The sequence below is a fragment of the Oryx dammah genome, unplaced genomic scaffold, assembly GCF_014754425.2.
Source record: "Oryx dammah isolate SB20612 unplaced genomic scaffold, SCBI_Odam_1.1 HiC_scaffold_6, whole genome shotgun sequence".
NCBI classification, from domain to species: domain Eukaryota; kingdom Metazoa; phylum Chordata; class Mammalia; order Artiodactyla; family Bovidae; genus Oryx; species Oryx dammah.
The window spans coordinates 6,464,133-6,485,029 of NW_024070190.1; the positions used below are offsets into that span (position 1 = coordinate 6,464,133).

The following is a 20,897-nucleotide window of genomic DNA, read 5'->3' on the forward strand; positions in this document are numbered from 1 at the left end:
GAGCAGCAGGAGGAGGCCAGTGAGCAAGGGTCAGGGACCCAGGGAATCAGCCCAGGGGAGGGGCTCTCAGCCTTTGAATTGGACTTGTGTTTTGAACTAACCTGATTTTCAGAGGTATCTGTGTGGGGTGAGAGAAGAGTTAGGGTGATCCAGGATTTTGGCCTGAAGAACTAGAATAATGGAGTTGGTATTTACTGAGATGGGAAGAATTACTTCAGGGCAGAGCATAGTTTGGGGTGTCTTAGTACCTTTGAGATGTCTGTGCCTGTCCTGTGGAGGTGTCAGGGAGGAGCTAGATTTACAAGCCAGCAGCTCAGGGGCACCTGCAGTTTCCAAGGGTGCCAGGTGATTGTAAGCTTCTTTGCCTTCAGACATCCTGATGCCTCTGCTTAGAAATCTCTTTCTCTAGGAAACTTCTAGTCATAGCCATTTTACCTGTTACCTTGGAGGCCCTCCTGACATCCCATAGGCAGAGTTGACTACTTTCTCTTTGTGTTGCCAGTTTCTACCTGTTTTTGCCTCTTCCTCTGTAAATTTGGGTATGGCTTACCTCACCTCACATTTATTTTATTGAGGTGTCTATTATGTGTTGTAGATACTGGGGTAAAATAATGAACCAGGCTAAAAAATTCCCCATCCTTACAGTGAGGGGTTCAGACAATAAGTAGATAATATTCAGGTAGTGATAAATGCTATAATGATACAGCATGTAGGGTGCATACTGGCACTACTTTAGAGAGTCTGGTCAGAAAGGTCTCTGCTGAGGTGATCTTTGAGAGAACCAGGGTCAGACACGACTGAGCGACTGAACTAAACTGAAGGAGGTGAGGGGGTTGAGCCGTAAAAGATCTGGAGGAGCCGCCGAAAAAGGCCCTGAGACAGGAAGGAGCTTGGTGTGTTCCCAGCCAGAAGGCCACTGTGCCTGGAGGTCTGTGGGAGGAGGCAGGTCAGAGAGGTGGGAGGAGGCCAGGCGATGGAGGGCCTGTGGGTTTAAGGTGAGGGGAATCTGTGGGACGGTTTTGAGCAGGGCTTGGTGTGCTCTGAATTGTGTTTTAAAGAGCTCACTGTAGCTCCTGTGTTAGAGACTAGCGAGCAGTAGATGCAGGAAGACTGGCAGTAGTCGGGGCAGGAGTAGGCGGTGACAGAAGAGATGGTGAGAAGTGAACAATGAATTGTTTGCAGGGAATAAAGGAAAGGGAGGAAGTAAGACTAAAGCTTTGATTTTTGGCTTGGGCAATCCATGTGGAGGTCCTATTGAATTAATGCCTTCCTGTTAGGTGTAGAATATGAAAACCAGAGTTTGTCCCTGCTGAAATGTCCTGCACTGTGTTGCCTATCTCTCCCTCATTCCCTGCCACTCCCCGCCTTCCCCTCTAAAAGTCAGTGAAGCTAAGTCAGCTTCTCAATTCCCAGAACCGTCCCAGTCCTGGTACCTTTCCATACACACATTTCCACCAGCTAAAACACCACCTCCTCAGATGTCTCCAGCCACCAGCCCTGATATTTTCCATCACAGAACTCTGGATTTTCCTTTGTAGCACTCGCCAGAATTTGTAATTAAGTAAACACTCAAATAGATGATTCCTGGTTCCCCCAGGAGACTGTAAGCTGCAGGGAGGGTGTGCTTTTTCTGCCCCTGGAGCCTACACAGTGCCTGGTGCAGAATGGGTGCTCAGTGCACGTCTGTTAAGGGAGTGGGTGCCTGGGAGAACCTGGTCAGTGGGTGATGGTAAGGAGATGGGAGACATTATAGAGCGGTCCTGTAGTGCTTTCCAGGTTCTTCAGATGAGCAGTGTGCTTGGACTTCATTCCTTTTTGAAGTGTCAGAGGACTAATAGCATTTATTTTTAAAAATTTATATTAGACCTTGGATGTCTGAAAAACTTGAGTGGTTTTAGCTTCTGAGCTGTACAAATGCCACAGGACACGATGCTTTCTTTTCACCACCAGGTCCCTGGTGCCCAGCACAGTGATCCTTAGCACTGTAAGACTGTGACGCATGTTGACTAATGCTCATTCATTCTTTCTCTCAAGGTTAACCTGAAGCGACCGTGTCCTTTCTGGGCGGAAGATGGCCATTGTTCAATAAAAGACTGTCATGTGGAGCCTTGTCCAGAGGTAAAATAAATTTTTTGAAAATCAAAAAAAGAAATGCTTTCTCTTGGGCTTTTAGATAAGAAGGAACTTACATTTTAGGCTTATATCAAAGCATTTGGACTTGGCATCAGATTCATATACCCTCAACTTTCTTCTTTTTAACCAGGTTATGGAAGATTTAGTCTGTACTTGCCACCAAGTACACTCATGTATCCAGTGATGTTGGTGACTGGATGTAGAACTAGAGTCTGATTCTAAAATGGAGGCCTATTCTAGGGCAAGATCTACAGTTAGCTGTTACTTCATGCTTTATTGAATCTGCATCTTGTTTCGTGGGCAAAGAAAATACTACTGGACCTTAAATTTCAAATTTAAAGTGGGAATTAGAGTGCAAAAAGTTGGAAAATTCAAAGCTTGGAATTAGATCTTCACTTGGTCTCGTTACATTGGGAGGAAAAAGGGCTGTACTTATTAGTAGGAGAATTCTACATTTCAGACTTTATTTTTTGACATCTAGCATTATTAATTATATTCCTCTTTGACAGTTTCTTGCCGGGAAAATCCCATGGACAGAGGAGCCTGGCAGGCTACAGTCCATAGGGGTCGCAAAGAGTTGGACACGACTGAGCGACTTCACTTTCACTTTTGACAGTAATTAGTTATAAGCTGTATTTTCGGAGAAGGCAATGGCACCGCACTCCAGTACTCTTGCCTGGAAAATCCCATGGACGGAGGAGCCTGGTAGGCTGCAGTCCATGGGGTTGCTAAGAGTCGGACACGACTGAGTGACTTCACTTTCACTTTGTATTTTCATTTTACTTTTTTTGTTCTATTACCTAAAATCAGTTAGTCTAGTTTTTACCTTACAAACAGGAAAAAAACATCTGAACCAATGTCCTTTCTAAAGGGAAAATTTTTTTTTTAATTATTTACGTTTTCCTTTAAGAATAAAATGTTTTAACTTTTCAGTTTGAAATAATTTCAGACCTACAGAAAAGTTGCAAGAATAGTACAAACAATTCCCATTTCCTTTTTATCCATATTTCCCCAAATGTTAAATGTTGATCAAGTTTGCTCTTCTTCCATCTATATGTGTATATTAATATTATTATATTTTGAACCATTTAGATATGTTACCAACATGATCTTTTATCCTTAAATACTTCAGTGTACATTTCTTTAAGAACGAGATTATTAAAAAAAAACAATGAGATTGTTAACCACAGTGTAATTAACAAAATCAGGAAATTAATATTTATATAATATTAATGTCTGTAGACTTTAATCACAGATCACCAGCTGACTTAATAATGTGCTTTTACAGAAATAGCAACAACAACTAAGTTTCTGACCCAGAATCATACCTTGCATTTGGATGTCATATCTCTTTAGTCTTCTTTAATCTGGAATACTCCTTCAGTGTTCCTTTCTCTTTTGTTGTCTCTTTAACAAACCCTTTCCCTTCCTCCTTTCCTTTTTCCCTTCCTTCTTTCCTTAAAATACACTAGTTATTTTGAGACTACCTCTTATTTTGGGTTTTTCTGGCCTTTTCTGATGATTGCGTTCAGGTCATGCACTTTGGACAGTACCCCCATAGAAGGGATGTTGTGTCCTTCTCAGTGTCCTATTGGGAGGCAAATTACATCATCACGATTACATGATTAGGCTTGTATGGGCCGTATTTCTTCATTGTAAACTGGGGAAATATTTCTTGAAACTGTGAAAACATCCGGTTTTTTATCGTGTTTCTACCATCATGGATTTACATCCACTCATGATTCTTGCCTGAATTAATTATTTATATGATGATTGTCCATTTGTGATTTTTCTGATTCCATTTCTTCTACATTAGTTGACATTTTACTGCATAAAGAGCTTTTCCTTTATTTATTGTATGTTTATGTCAATATGGACTTGAATTATTATTTTAATTTAATATCATTACTATCATGATGATTTTTAATAACAGCTTTATTCAGACATAATTGCCCTACCATAGAATTCACTCGTTCTAAAGTACACAATTCAGTGAGTTTTAGTATATTACAGAATTGCACAACAGTCATCACTATCTAGTTGTAATACATTTTACTACCCCAGAAAGAAACCCCTACCCATGAACAGTCATTCCCTGTTTCCTACTCTCTCCTGCTGAAACCACTAATCCATTCTGTCTCTATGAATTTGCCTATTATGGACACTTCATGTAAATAAAATCATACAGTATGTGCCCATTTGTGACTGATTTCTTTTGCTTAGCATAATGTTTTGAAGGTCCATCCATGCTATCGTGTATCAGTACTTCATCCCATTGCCGAGTAGTATTCCACTGTATGGCTATACCTCATCTTGTTTATTTATCAGTTGATGGACATTTGGATTGTTTCCACTTTTTGGCTACTATGAATAATGAATAAATATCCAGGCACAGATATTTGTGTGTACATGTTTTTCAATTCTCCTAAGTATACTTTGGAGTGAAATTGCTAGATCATATAGTAACTTTAACTCTTGAGGAATTGCCAAACTGTTAACCATTGTGGCTGCATCATTTTATATGGACTCTAGCAATGTATGATGGTTCCAGTTTCTCTACATACTTGTCAACACTTATTGCTGTCTTATCATTGCTTTTTTTTTTTTTTTGGTGTGGGCTTTCTCTAGTTGCGGCAAGTGGGAGCTATCCTTCATTGTGGTGCAAGGGCTTAGAATCCATGACTTCTCTTGTTGGGGAGCACAGGCTCTAGGTGTGCGGGCTTCAGTGGTTGCGGCACACAGGCTCAGTAGTTGTGGCCTATGGGCTTAGTTGCTCTGCAGCATGTGGAAGCAGGTGGAATCTTCCTGGACCAGGAATTGAACCCATGTCTGCTGCTTTGGCAGGCAGATTGCTATCCACTGTGCCACCAGGGAAGTCCTCTGTAGTATGTTTTATTTTAGCTGTCCTTACAAATGGCATCTCATTTTGCTTTTGATTTGCATTTCCCTGATATCAGGTATCTTTTCAGGTGCTTATTAGCCATTTGTATATATTCATCAAAAGCATGTCTGTTCAAATACTTTGCCCATTTTTTAATTGAGTTGCCATTTTATTGCTGAGCTGTAAGAGTTACTTTGCACAGTATGTGCTTCTAAGTTGTTTTTATGTTAAAATATCAGTTTGTTATTGTCTACAGTAGATTATCCTCTGTAGTCTTAATTTTTTTTTTAACTTTTTATTTTGTACTGGGGTAAAGCCAATTAACAATGGTGTGATAGTTGCAGGTGAACAGTGAAGAGACTCGGCCATACATATACATGTATCCATTCTCTTCCAAACACCCCTCCCATCCAGGCTGCCACATAACATTGAACAGAGTTCCATGTGCTGTACAGTAGGTCCTTGTTGGTTATCCATTCTAAATATAGCAGTGTATACATGTCCAGCCCAAACTCCCTATCTCTTCCCTCCGCCCTATCCCCCATAAGTTCGTTCTCTTAAGTCTGTGAGTCTTTCTTTTTCGTAAGTTCATTTGTATCATTTCTTTTTAGATTCCACATATAAGGGATGTCATACAGTGTTTCTCCTTCTCTGTCTTGTAGTCTTAAATTTCTAACAAAAATAAGTGAAAGTGTTTATTTGCATGTAAATCCCCAACATAAGAAATCTAACACAAGTATTTAAAAATTTGTCTCTTCCCTTCCCAATGCCATCTTCTTTCATTTCTTTCTGGAGATAAAAAACTATCCCTTTATGTTGGTTCTTTTAACTAATGTGAGGATATCTGTATTTCTCTCTCTTTGAGGGAGAATTTAGTAGCATTTCATATTGAATCTGAACTTGTCATGATACAGAGTTACAATTTGCATTCTATAATTTGAAGTCTAATTTAATTGCGAGGCTCACTTAATTTTGTAATTTGCAGATTGCTTCTTATTGTTAGTGGCAATGGCCAGGTTTATATCATGTTTGATTTTAGTTATTAGCTTTACCTTTGTCATTGCTTTTAATAATTCTCTTTTGTGATTTTTATGTTATACATGACTATCATCTCTAGTGCCTATCCAAATATTTCTCAATAGCCTGTATTAAGATTCGCTTAAGTCACAAGTTACTGCATTTAGCATCAAACCTTTTAAAAAGCTGCAAGTACACTTTTATTTTAGCTTATTATGTGAGTTAGAAGACAACAGTGAGAGGGCACTTTTGATAAGTATTCCATACTTTAAATTCAGGGTCTTATAACTGTAACTGTTACATTTGGCTTGAGTTTTATAGTTTTCTCTCTTCTGCCCTCTGTCATGGTGCTAAAAACATTGAAATTATAAAGTATTGGCAGCGATTAATGTTTTAACTACATGATCTCTTTGTTCATTGGGGAAAATTTTCTTATCATTTTTGTTACTTACATTCTTCAGCCTGACAAAAAAATGTTTATTCTGAAAATTTGATTAAGTTGGAAACGTGAAAAAGTTTTAATAGGTAATTTGCTATTAATTTGATAATCCATAGATTCAGATGTTGGAAATCAGTCCCCTGGTATGATCTGAGGATCAGCCCGAGACTGTCTGCTTTCAGATATGATTTTTATTTAAGATTGTGTTTGATAAACCAGTTGTAATAATTCATAGATTTATGCTTGAGATGAATTATTGGTTTTACAGAAAAGGTAGACCTATATACAGTTCTTACTGTATATAGTAAGAACTGATGCACTTCTTACATTGGTAAACCTTAGGTTAATCATGAACCAAAGAGCTTACTCTTTAAAAAAAAAATTATTGAAGTGTGGTTGATTTTGTTGTTTAGACATTATGTCATGTCCACAATGTTGATAATTTCTGCTGTATGGCAAAGTTACTCAGTTATACTTATAATACTTTTTTATATTTTTTCCCATTTTGTTTTTTCACAGGATGCTGAATTTAGTTCCCTGTGCTATATAGTAGGGCCTTGTTGTTATCCATCCTACATACAGTAGTTTGTACCTCCTAACCCAAAACTCCCAATCCTTCCCTCTCCCACACCCTCCTCCTTGCCAACCACAGTTCTGTCAAAGAACTTACTCTTGCTTTTTAATATTAATTCAAAATTATCTAAACTGTAAATGTCAACTTTGAGTAAAACTTTTAATTGAATATTTCTGTGGAAAGAAAGTTTATGGAAAAAGTGATTTTGCTAGGGTCTTTTTGAACCTAAAAATTATATAAACTATTATTTACTACATTGAGAGTTATTAGAGCTGATTATGACAACCTTTGTCTTTCAGTTTTCTGTACTGTGATTTACAAGCCTGTACATTGGGGTAGTTCTTTACCTTTCATCTCAAGAGGTAGTGTGAAAATAAAATTTGAATGAATGTATATTTTCTCCTCATGGACTAAAACAGTCTTTGAATTAGGATAATGGCATTAATAATTTGTGAAAAAAATCTCGAGAAATATAAAGATCATTTTCTAAATTTTTATTGTTGTTCTTTTAAGAGTAAAATTCCAGTTGGAATTAAAGCTGGGAATTCTAATAAGGTAAGTCACTTTTCTTCATTAAATATTTCTGCTTTACGTAGTGAAACTTGCCCCTTACTTGCTTGATGCGGTTGCAAAAGAGAACCATAATATGGTTAGCTGAGAACGGACACGTTTTTGCCTGAAAATCCCAAATCCCTAATTTTGTAGCAAGTCATGAGGTGTAATATATTCTTACAATTAAATTATATAGCTTCTTTTGAAATACTTTAGTTCTGTTTCTAGAACTTCTAGAAGAACTATAAAACATAACTACAGTGTCAGTTTACCTAATCAGGCAGGTGTTTTTACTCCTCTTTTTCATACCCTGTCTCTCTGCTTCCTAATGCATTTGCTCTCCATTTTGTTCTTATACTCTCTACCATTTGCAGTCTTTTGTGCTCACCCTTTTTAATTTATTTTTGTTTCAGATCTAACATAAATAATATAAAGATAATTGAAATTCCTTCTGAACTCTGACCCAGTCCCATTATATAATAATATTTTCCCCCTCCTTAGAGCTAGCCACTTTGCTGAAGTTGTCATGTATCCTTCTGTGATACTTTTTATGTTGTATTATACATGTGTCTACAAGTAATGTATAGAACTTTTACTTGAAATTTTTAAAACTTTAAAATAAATTTATATTTTGTGTTTCTTCAAGTTAAAAACATTTTTTGCTTAATAGTTTTACTCAGTATTGGCTTTTAACATTTTGTCTCTGCTGATATATGTAGATTTTGTTAATTTTAATAGTTGTAGAATACTCAGTTGTATAGATATTTGTATAATTGTGTGACTAGCCATTCCTCTGTTGATAGACATTTCAATTGTTTTCAGGTTTTTGCTATTACAAACAATGACGCACTGGCATCTTTGTCTTTCGTCGAAATGTGCACATATGTAAGAGTTTCTTTAGGTCTATATTTAGAAGTAAGATTGCTGGGCCAAAGGGTATGCCTGTCTCAACATTATGAGAGAGTACCAAATAACTTTCTAGAGTGATTCTTGTTTTTAAATGTTGCTCTGGATATAGATTCAGCAGTAGGACTGCTGGCTCAAGGATTTATTCATATTTGCAGCTCTACATAAATATTAAGTTACTTTCTCAAGAGAGTCTTCTCAGTTCACATCATCACCAACATACCAATGCAAATTGCTACATTTTAAATGTCTTTGCTTACTTATTAGGTGGAAATTTGTGACATATTTTCATTTGTATTTCTTCTCTGTGTTAGGGATTTTGATGATAGGATGTATCTATATTTAGTATATATTATCATTGACAAATTGACTCTTCTGCCAGTGGAAAATGAAATAAAGGTAATAATTGTCACTAAACTTACTTACTATGAACTTCCTTTCAGTACTCAAAAGTGGCAAATAATACCAAAGAATTAGAAGACTGTGAGCAAGCTAGTAAACTGGGAGCAATTAACAGCACATTAAGGTAAATTTTATTTTAGTAGTGTTAAGAAAATATTCTCTTGTTTAATTTATTTGCATTAGAAATCTTTGATTTTTTTCTTGTGATTTTGATTAAACACTAGTTTCAACTAATTTTTGAAAGAAGTTATTCTTTATCCTAAATTCCATGATAGCTTTCCTTCTTCCTGTCTAATTTGTTCTTAAATTTCTACCATCAGTAATGACTATGAAAAATGAAAAATTCAGGCAGTTTCTCAGTTAACAGGGTTTATGGGTCATTCTTTCTGATTATTATAGAAAAAGAAACTTGAATCTCTAAGTTTTTTTTAAACAGTAATTCGTTGCAGGAAGGAGAGGGTGAGATGATTTAAGAGAGTAGCACTGAAACATACATATTACCATATGTAAAATAGATGGACAGTGGGAATTTGCTGTATTCCTAAAGCCAGTGCTCTGTGACAACCTGGAGGGGTGGGGATGGGGAGGGAAGTCTAAGAGGGAGGGGACATACGTATACCTGTGACTGATTCATGTTGATGTATGGCAGATATCATCACAATATTATATTTATCCTCCAATTAAAAATGATAATTCAATCTATATGTTGCATTTTGACTATTAAAGGTTTCTATTAACATAACTGTTACAATGCATAAATTTTTTTTTCTGTTGACTTTTCTTTATTTGCTCTAAGTACAAACCTGCTTTTGAAGGCCAACATAAATAATTTGTAAATGGGCTCAGATAATGCAGTATAAAATAACTGAGCAGAAGGCAGTATTATAGAAATTCTTTTTATTTTTCTTGTATAGATATGTAGTTGTGTACTATAAATGTTAAAGACTTAATAAAGTTAGCAGTTTTATGTATCTGATTTACTGATGAAAATTCTAATGTAGAAAATTAGAAATGATGGTATAATAAACACTCATATATTCACTACTCCAAATGAATAAGTGTTAACATTATCTACCATGTTTTTGAGAAAAATGTCAAAGACAAATTTGAAATTCCATTTGTTTCTTCCTCAGTCCTTCTTTTCTTCCGTTTTTTCTTATAAGTAAATTTAGTGTATATCTAGTCCATATTTTTGTTTTTAGTTTATAATATAAACTATATGTGGATACGTAGATGTAGTTTGTGTAGAAGATTTTATTTTTCCTTTATGTAAATTATATGTGTTAAATAATATTCTGAAACTTTCTTTTTACATTGCACATTTTGCTTTCTAGATATATCCATGTTAAAACTAAGAGATTTGCCTCGTTCTTTTAGCTGATGAATGGTTTTCATCATATAAAGTGAAAGTCGCTCAGTCATGTCCAACTCTTGGGACCCCAGGGACTGTCTACAGTCCATAGAATTCTCTAGGCCAGGATACTGGAGTGGATAGCCTATCCTTTCTCCAGGGGATCTTCCTGACCCAGGAATCGAACTGGGGTCCCCTGCATTGCAGGTGGATTCTTTACCAACTGAGCTGTCAGGGAAGCCCAGTGTTCATCAGTGGGAAATAGACAAGTAAAATATGGTATTCCCCTACTGATGAACATTTTTTACTTTTACAAATTATGCCACTTTGAGCATCCTTGATAATTTTTTTTATATACACCAGAAGTGAAATTGTTGAATCTTAGGATTGCCCTCTTACAGCTGGTATTTTTTGTTTGTTTGTTTATTGGCATATAGTGGCTTAGCTGTTCTTGATATTGCCTAATGGCTTTCTAAAATACTTGTGTGGCTGTGTGTTGAACTTGAACACCAACACCAAGAACTTGTTTTGTTGTCCACATCTTTGACAAAAATTTATAATGTTTAACTGTGAAATAGTATCTCATTTTTGTTTAATTTATATTTTGTTGATTACCAGTGAGTTTGGGCATTTTTCCCTCTGTTTATTGGGCATTCGGGTTTCTTATTCGTTCAACAAATGACTGCCAGGCACTATCCTAGGGATATAGCAGTGTACATGAGAAACAGATTCCTGCCCATGTGCAGCTTAAAACAAGTAAAGTCAATGAGAAGTAAGTCAGATGATGGTGAGTGCCAGGGAGAAAAATAATGCAGGGAAGACTGTGAGAGAGGCCTTGGAGTAAAGGTGCTTGCACTGTTTTAAATTGGTGGTCCAGTGGTTAAGACTCTGCCTTCCAACACAGGGAGCCCACTTTTGATCCCTGGTCAGGGAACTAAGATCCCACATGCCTTGAGGTGCAACAATAGATAAATAAATAAATAGTCCAAGAAGACCAGAGTGATAACAGGCAAAGTGCTCTTGAAGGCATGAGTCATGATAATATGGCTGCAGGGGAGGGAGTGGTGGTGTTGGGGTTGATGGGTGGCGGGGGTGGGGGTGGGGGTGGGGGGGAGGGTTTGATTACTCCAGGCATGCATAATGTTTAGTAAAAGGCCCTGAGGTTGGAGTGTGCCTTTACTTCTTAAGGAATCACATGGCCAGTGTGGCTAGAGTACAGTGAACAAGAACAAAATAGTAGAAGAGAAGATCAAAAGGTGCTGGGGGAGGAGTGCCAAGGGCAGTGTAGGGTGGAGATCTCATAGAGTCTAGAAGACACTTAACTATGACTATTGATTTCAAACTAAGTGGAATGAAAAATTACTGGAGGATTTTGAGAGACTCGGTTTGGCGGAGCCAGGTCTGTGGAATCCTGGTTGTATAGTTGTAGTATTATCCTTCTAAAACATGATGGTGGTTCAGTTTAGACTGGAGTGATAGCAGTAGAACCCCCAGGGAATTTGACTTTGGAGAGCAGTGGGATTTGAATCAGTTCAGTCAGTTCAGTCACTCAGTCGTGTCTGACTCTTTGCGACCCCATAGACTGCAGCACGCCAAGCCTCCCTATCTATCACCAACTCCCAGAGTTTACTCAAACTATCCCTGCTTATTTAACTTATATGCAGAGTACATCACGAGAAACGCTGGACAGGAAGAAACACAAGCTGGAATCAAGATTGCTGGGAGAAATATCAATCAACTCAGATATGCAGATGACACCACTCTTATGGCAGAAAGTGAAGAAGAACTAAAGGGCCTCTTGATGAAAGTGAAAGAGGAGAGTGAAAAAGTTGGCTTAAAGCTCAACATTCAGAAAACGAAGATCATGGCATCTGGTCCCATCACTTCTTGGGAAATAGATGGGGAAACAGTAGAAACAGTGTCAGACTTTATTTCTTTGGGCTCCCAAATCACTGCAGATGGTGACTGCAGCCATGAAATTTAAAAGACGCTTACTCCTTGGAAGAAAAGTTATGACCAACCTAGATAGCATATTCAAAAGCAGAGACATTACTTTGCCGACTAAGGTCCGTCTAGTCAAGGCTATGGTTTTTCCAGTGGTCATGTATGGATGTGAGAGTTGGACTGTGAAGAAGGCTGAGTGCTGAAGAATTGATGCTTTTTGAACTGTGGTGTTAGAGAAGACTCTTGAGAGTCCCTTGGACTGCAAGGAGATCCAACCAGTCCATTCTGAAGGAGATCAACCCTGGGATTTCTTTGGAAGGAATGATGCTCAAGCTGAAGCTCCAGTACTTTGGCCACCTCATGCGAAGAGTTAACTCATTGGAAAAGACTCTGATGCTGGGAGGGACTGGGGGCAGGAGGAGAAGGGGACAACAGAGGATGAGATGGCTGGATGGCATCACGGACTCGATGGACGTGAGTCTGAGTGAACTCCGGGAGTTGGTGATGGACAGGGAGGCCTGGCGTGCTGCAATTCATGGGGTCGCAAAGAGTCGGACACAACTGAGCGACTGAATTGAACTGAACTGAATGTCCATTGAGCCAGTCATGCCATCCAACCATCTCATCTTCTCTCATCCCCTTCTCTTCCCACCTTCAATCTTTCCGAGCATCAGGATCTTTTCAGATGAGTCAGTTCTTCACATCAGGTGGCCAAAGTAGTGGAGTTTCAGTTTCAACATCAGTCCTTCCAATGAATATTCAGGACTGATTTCCTTAGGATGGACTGGTTGGCTCTCCCTGCTCTCCAAGGGCTCCCAAGAGTCTTCTCCAACACCACAGTTCAAACACATTAATTCTTCGGCACTCAGCCCTCTTTATAGTCCAACTCTCACATCCATACATGACTACTGGAAAAACCATAGCCTTGACTAGATGGACCTTTGTTGACAAAGTAATGTCTCTGCTTTTGAATATGCTGTCTAGGTTGGTCATAACTTTTCTTCCAAGGAGTAAGCATCTTTTAATTTCATGGCTGCAGTCACCATCTGCAGTGATTTTGGAGCCCCCCCAAAAAGTCTGCCACTTTTTACACTGTTTCCCCACCTATTTTCCATGAAGTGGTGGGACCAGATGCCATGATCTTAGTTTTCTGAATGTTGACCTTTAAGCCAACTTTTTCACCTCCTCTTTCACTTTCCTCAAGAAGCTCTTTATTTCTTCTTTGCTTTCTGCCATAAGGGTGGTGTCATCTACATATTTGAGATTATTGATATTTCTCCCAGCAATCTTGATTCCAGCTTGTGCGTCATCCAGCCCAGCGTTTCTCATGATGTACTCTGCATATAAGTTAAATAAGCAGGGTGACAATATATAGCCTTGGCATACTTCTTTTCCTATTTGAAACCAGTCTGTTGTTCCATGTCCAGTTCTAACTGTTGCTTCCTGACCTGCATACACATTTTCTTAGGAGGAAGGTAAGGTGGTCTGGTATTCCCATCTCGTTCAGAATTTTCCACAGTTTGTTGTGATCCACACAGTCAGAGGCTTTGGTGTAGTCAATAAAGTAGAGATAGATGCTTTCCTGGAACTCTCTTGCTTTTTCAGTGATCCAGCGGATGTTGGCAAGTTGATCTCTGGTTCCTCTGCCTTTTCTAAAACCAGCTTGAACATCTGGAAGTTCATGGTTCATGAGCTGTTGAAGCCTGACTTGGAGAATTTGAGTATTACTTTACTAGCGTGTGAGATGAGTGCAGTTGTGTGGTAGTTTGAGCATTCTTTGGCATTGCCTTTCTTAGGGATTGGAATGAAAACTGACCTTTTCCAGTCCCATGGCTCCTGCTAAGTTTTCCAAATTTGCTGGCATATTGAGTGTAGCAAAGGGATTTGATTACAGAACTTTATACTGGACTGGGGAAACAGACTCTTGGAGGGCACAAACAAAATCTTGTGTGTACCTGAACCCAGGAGAAAGGAGCAAAGGCCCCACAAGAGACTGACCCAGACTTGCTTATGAGTGTCCAGGAGTCTCTGGTGGAGGTGTGGGTTGGTGGTATTCTGCTACAGGGTCAGGAGCACTGAGTGTGGCACTGCATGCATGGGACCTTTTGAAGGAGGTCGCCATTATCTTCATTACCTCCACCATAGTTTGGTCTCAGGTCAAACAACAGGGAGGGAACACAGCCCCGCCCATCAACAGAAAATTGGATTACAGATTTACTGAGCATGACCCATCAGCAGAAAAAGACCCAGTTTACCCCACAGTCAGTCTCTCCCATCAGGAAGCTTCCATAAGCCTCGTGTCTTTATCCATCAGAGGGTAGACAGAATGAAAACCGCAATCACAGAAAACTAATCAAACTGATCACATGGACCACAACCTGTCTAACTCAGTGAAACTATGAGCCATGCTGTGTGGGCCACCCAAGACAGATGGGTCATCATGGAGAGTTCTGACAAAACGTGGCCCACTGGAGAAGGCAGTGGCAAACCACTTAAGTATTCTTGCCTTGAGAACCCCATGAACAGTATGAAAAGGCAAAAAGATATGATACTGAAAGATGAACTCCCCAGGTTGGTAGGTGCCCAATATACTACTGGAGAAGAGTGGAGAAATAACACCAGAAAGAATGAGGAGATGGAGCCAAAGCAAAAACAACGCCTAGTTGTGGATGTGACAGGTGATGGACGTAAAGTCCGATGCTGTAAAGAACAATACTGCACAGGAACCTGGAATGTTAGGTCCATGAATCAAGGTAAATTGGAAGTGGTCAAAAAGGAGATGGCAAGAGTGAACGTCAACATTCTAGGAATCAGCGAACTAAAATGGACTGGAATGGGTGAATTTAACTCAGATGACCATTCTATCTACTACTGTGGACAAGAATCCCTTAGAAGAAATGGAGTAGCCCTCATAGTCAACAAAAGAGTCCAAAGTGCAGCACTTGCGTCCAGTCTCAAAAATGACAGAATGATCTCTGTTTGTTCCCATGGCAAGCCATTCAATATCACAGTAATCCAAATCTCTGCCCCAGCCACTAATGCCGAAGAAGCTGAAGTTGAACAGTTCTATAAAGACTTACAAGACCTTCTAGAACTAACACCCAAAAAAGATGTCCTTTTAGTTATAGGGGACTGGAGTGCAAAAGTAGGAAATCAAGAAATACCTGTAGTAACAGGCAAGTTTGACCTTGAAGTACAAAATGAAGCAGGGCAAAGGGTAACAGAGTTTTGCCAAGAGAACGCACTGGTCATAGCAAACACCCTCTTCCAACAACACAATAGAAGACTACAATGGACATCACCAGATGGTCAATACCAAAATCAGATTGATTATATTCTTTGCAGATGAAGATGGAGAGCTCTATATAGTCAGCAAAAATGAGACCAGGAGTTGACTGTGGCTCAGATCATGAACTCCTTATTGCCAAATTCAGACTTAAATTGAAGAAAGTGTGGAAAACCACTAGACCGTCCAGGTATGACCTAAACCAGATCCCAACCGATTATACAGTGGAAGTGACAAATAGAGTCAAGGGATTAGATGTGATAGACAGAGTACCTGAAGAACTAAGGACGGAGGTTCATGACACTGTATTGGAAGCAGGGATCAAGACCATCCCCAAGAAAAAGAAATGCAAAAAGGCAAAATGGTTGTCTGAGGAGGCCTTACAAATAGCTGTGAAAAGAAGAGAAGTGAAAGGCAAAGGAGGAAAGAAAAGATATACCCATGTGAAAGTAGAATTCCAAAGAATAGCACGGAGAGATAAGAAAGCCTTCCTCAATGATCAGTGCAAAGAGATAGAGGAAAACAATAGAATGGGAAGGACTAGAGATCTCTTCAAGAAAATTAGTGATACCAAGGGAACATTTCATGCAAAGATGGGGCACAATAAAGGACAGAAATGGTATGGACCTCACAGAAGCAGAAGATATTAAGAAAAGGTGGCAAGAATACACAGAAGAATATTCAAAAAAGATCTTCATGACCCAGATAACCATGATGGTGTGATCACTCACCAAGAGCCAGACATCCTGGAATGTGAAGTCAAGTGGGCCTCAGGAAGCATCACCACAAACAAAGCTAGTGGAGGTGATGGAATTCCAGTTGAGCTATTTCAAATCCTGAAAGATGATGCTGTGAAAGTGCTGCACTCAATATGCCAGCAAATTTGGAAAACTCAGCAGTGGCCAAAGGACTGGAAAAGTTCAGGTTTCATTCCAATTCCGAAGGAAAGGCAGTGCCAAAGAATGCTCAAACTACTACACAATTGCACTCATCTCACACACTAGCAAAGTAATGCTCAAAATTATCCAAGCGAAGCTTCAACAATACATGAACTGAGAACTTCCAGATGTTCAAGATGGTTTTAGAAAAAACTTAGGAACCAGAGATCAACTTGCCAACATCCGTTGGATCATCGAAAAAGCAAGAGAGTTCCAGAACATATTTCTGCTTTATTGACTACACCAAAGCCTTGACTGTGTGGATCACAACAAACTTTGGAGAATTTTTAAAGAGATGGGAATACCAGACCACCTTACCTGCCTCCTGAGAAATCTGTATGCAGGTCAGGAAGCAACAGTTAGAACTGGACATGGAACAGTAGACAGACTTCAATTAGGGAAAGGAGTACGTCAAGGTTGTATATTGTCACCCTGCTTATTTAACTTATATGCAGAGTATATCATGCAAAATGCCAGGCTGGATGAAGCACAAGCTGGAATCTGATTGCCATGAGAAATATCAATAACCTCAGATACTCAGATGATACCACCCTTATGGCAGAAAGTGAAGAAGAGCCTCTTGAGGAAAGTGAAAGAGGAGAGTGAAAAAGTTGGCTTAAAGCTCAACATTCAGAAAAGATCATGGCATCTGGTCCCATCACTTCATGGCAAATAATTGGGGAAACAGTGGAAACGGTGACAGACTTTATTTTGGGGGGCTCCAAAATCACTGTAGATGGTGACGGCAGCCATGAAATTAAAACATGCCTGCTCCTTGGGAAAATAGGTATGACCAACCTAGGCAGCATATTAAAAAGCAGAGACATTACTTTGCCAACAAAGGTCCATCTAGTCAAAGCTATTGTTTTTCCAGTAGTCATGTATGGATGTGAGAGTTGGACTATAAAGAAAGCTGAGTACCGAAAAACTGATGCTTTCGAACTGTGGTGTTGGAGAAGACTCTTGAGTCCCTTGGACTGCAAAGAGATCCAACCAGTCCATCCTAAAGGAAATCGGTCCTGAATATACATTGGAAGAACTGATGCTGAAGCTGAAACTCCAATACTCTAGCCACCTAATGTGAAGAACTGACTCCTTGGAAAAGACCCTGGTGCTGGGAAAGATTGAAGGTGGCAGCAGAAAGGGACAACAGAGGATGAGACTGTTGGATGGCATCACTGACTCTGTGGTCATGAGTTTGAGAAGCTCTGGGAATTAGTGACGGACAGGAAGCCTGGTGCCGGGGTCCAGCCTCAGCAGAGTCCAGGGATATCCTCAGGATGGACGACGTCGGTGAATGAAGAAAGATAGATAAAGAGATAAAGAAAGAGACACGGGGTGACCAAGCTTCTTCGAGCGAGGCCCATTACTTTATTCTTCTTGGGGCTTTTATACCCTGAGTTATATATACAGCAAGGTGAAAAATGCAGAGTCAACTCAGCATTCCATCAGTAATAACTTTTATCGATATCAGGTTCCTTCCTGCAAAAGTCTTATTTTTTGTACATCATCTTTTATTCTGGAGGCCTGTTGATATTCCATGACCTCCTTTTGATAAAGGTTGGTCAGCCAGAACACCAGAACAATGATTTTCCCTTAAAGTGTTTCTTCTTAAATTCTTAGCCTGTGTCACCCTTAAAAGTACACAGTTACATTTTTATGGAGCAAAGATTCAGCTGGTTACAGCAAAGAAAGAACTTACTAACTCAAAGTCTAATGTTGCTAATGCTAAGGCTATTACTTGCTTCTTCTACATCCTGACTATATGCACTCCCAGGAACACAGTGGATAAGGGATGTGAGAACTTGGCAGCAGGCATTGCATAGGCTCAGCAATGTTGCAAGAGTCTGGATAAAGCTGCCATGTAAGCTAGAATGCTAACAGAGGGTTTGAAACACTCCTTTCATGCCCAGGAGATTTAGAAACTAAAGCCCAATGTTAACTCTTTTGGTCAGGGACAGACCCCTGCTAATGTCAGAAGAGCTGGTGAAAGACATAAAATAATAAAACAGACAGATTCTGGTTTGGGGTAGATGCTTGAGCAAGTTCAGGGGGCCCTTGAGTCCTGATCTTGCCTTTGCCCGTCAGGCCTCTTCCTCATGACCTTTGCCATGGGTGGGATTCTCCACACTGGCTCCCGGCAGCCTGGCATGCTGCAATCCATGGGGTGCAAATAGTCTGACAGGACTGAGCAACTGAACAGAACTGATAGCAGTGGAAACATTCAGAGGTGGTCAGATTCAGAATAGATTTTGAAGGTAGAGCTGATAGTATTTGCTGAAGGATTGAATGTAGTATATGAAAACAGATAGGAGCTGTGAAAAATTACAAGATTTAGAACTAAGAAAATGAAGCCGCCGCTTGCTGCACTGGGGGCATCTGCAAGAGGAGCAAGTTTGAGGGGAAATAATAGTTCAACCTTGGACTTGTTAAGTTTGAACTGCCTGTGGTGATGTCCAGCAGGCAGATGTACAAGTCTCAGTTTCAGCGGAGAGGTCTGGACTGGAGAGAAAATGTGGGAGTCATTCAGTGAATATGTGATACTTAAAAACCATAAACCTGAGTGAGATTACCAAGGAGAAAATATAAATAGAGATGTGATCCAGGGGCTGGGCCATAAGTAATCATAAGATTTTTGAGGTAAATGGCCTGTTTATATTCTTTGCTATTTTTCTCTCCTTTGGGGAAAGGGTACATTTCTAAATTAATTGGTAGGCACTCTTCATATAATCTGATAATATTTCTTTGTTGGTTATGTGGGATGTTAGGGCTTGTCTTTTGATTTCACTTAGAGATTTTTGTTGTTGAACCATAGTTACTAATTTTTTTAACTTTTAAAGTTAACATACATATAATAAAGTATGCAAGTCTAAAAGTCATTTTAATTTTACAGAGTGAACCAACTCCATTAACCACCATCCAGAACAAGATACTTGCACCCAGATCACCTTATGTGCTTTCCTAACCATGATCACTTTCCAGAGTTAACCATGATTTTTAGTTATATTAGCAAAGATTAGTTTTGCCAGCTTATATAAGTGGAATAATACAGTGTGTCTTCTTCCGTATCTGGCTTATTTTATGCAACATTATGTTGAATGATATGCTGGGTGTTTTGGCCATTTCACAAAACATTTAGGTAGCTATTTGGTGGTACATTTATATGCATTCCTGTGGAGAAGTATACCTCCAGGGGGAATTGTTTAGTCACTAAGTCCAATCCTTTTGAGACCCCACAGACTGTAGCCTGCCAGGCTCCTCTGTGCATGGCATTTCGCAGGCAAGACTACTGGAGTAGATTGCCATTTCCTTCCACGGAGGTATCTTTGAACCTGCACTGCCTGCATTTTGGGGTGGCAGTCTTTTTTTTTTTTTTTTTTTTTGCCACTGAGCCACCAGGGAATTAAGAACTGCCAAATGACTTTCCAAAATGACTGTACCAAAATACATTGCTGCTAGTAGTACTGTACAGGAATTCCTCATCCCACAACTTCTCTGACAACCAGTCGTGCTTTATAGAAGTGTAATTGACATACAATACACTGCTAAGTCACTTCAGTCGTGTCCAACTCTGTGTGACCCCAGAGACGGCAGCCCACCAGGCTCCCCCGTCCCTGGGATTCTCCAGGCAAGAACACTGGAGTGAGTTGTCATTTCCTTCTCCAATGCATGAAAGTGAAAAGTGAAAGGGAAGTCGCTCAGTCATGTCTGACCCTCAGCGACCCCATGGACTGCAGCCTTCCAGGCTCCTCCATCCATGGGATTTTCCAGGCAGGAGTACTGGAGTGGGGTGCCATTGCAATACACTGTACCTATTCAAAATGTACAATGTGATGTTTTGACAAGCGTACACTCACAAAAATCAGCGCAATCAAAATAATTATATTTGCACTCCCCAAGGTTTTTTCATGCCCCTGTATAATCCCTCCATCCCATTCCTTCCTGCCCGTTTCCCACTTTAAAGATGACTGCTTTAACTCACAGCAGCATCTTGATAGGAAGCCCTAGGTTAAGCCCAAGAAATTCTTCTGTAAGTACTGTGGCATCGATCTTTAAACTGACTTTTTAGAAAAGCTGGACTATGATGATTTGGGAGAATGGCACTGAAACATGTATACTATCATGTGAGAAACGAATCGCCAGTCTATGTTCGATACAGGATAGAGGATGCTTGGGGCTGGTGCACAGGGATGATCCAGAGAGATGATATGGGGTGGGGGGTGGGAGGGGGGTTCAGGATTGGGAACTCATGTACACCCGTGGCTGATTCATGTCAATGTATGGCAAAACCAATACAGTATTGTAAAGCAAAATAAAAATTAAAAAAAAGAAAAGCTGGACTAGATGATCTCTAAGTTTCCTTCCAACTCATTTTTAAACCAGACTGGGCCAGCTCTATTAGCATTAGATTAGCATTCCATCAGAGAAGGCAATGGCACCCCACTCCAGTACTCTTGCCTGGAAAACCCCATGG

The 20,897-nt window shown here is 39.6% G+C and overlaps 1 protein-coding gene across 1 annotated transcript in view; it reads left to right on the forward strand.

Annotated features, from left to right (window-relative positions):
- LOC120865413 (ERO1-like protein beta) overlaps positions 1–20,897 on the forward strand; it is a 71,864-nt gene that overhangs the window by 23,884 nt on the left and 27,083 nt on the right. Inside the window, exons 3-5 of the mRNA XM_040242690.1 lie at positions 2,035–2,118; positions 7,558–7,599; positions 8,946–9,028. Of these exons, the coding sequence (XP_040098624.1) occupies positions 2,035–2,118; positions 7,558–7,599; positions 8,946–9,028 (209 nt within the window). The remainder of the gene's footprint in view (positions 1–2,034; positions 2,119–7,557; positions 7,600–8,945; positions 9,029–20,897) is intronic.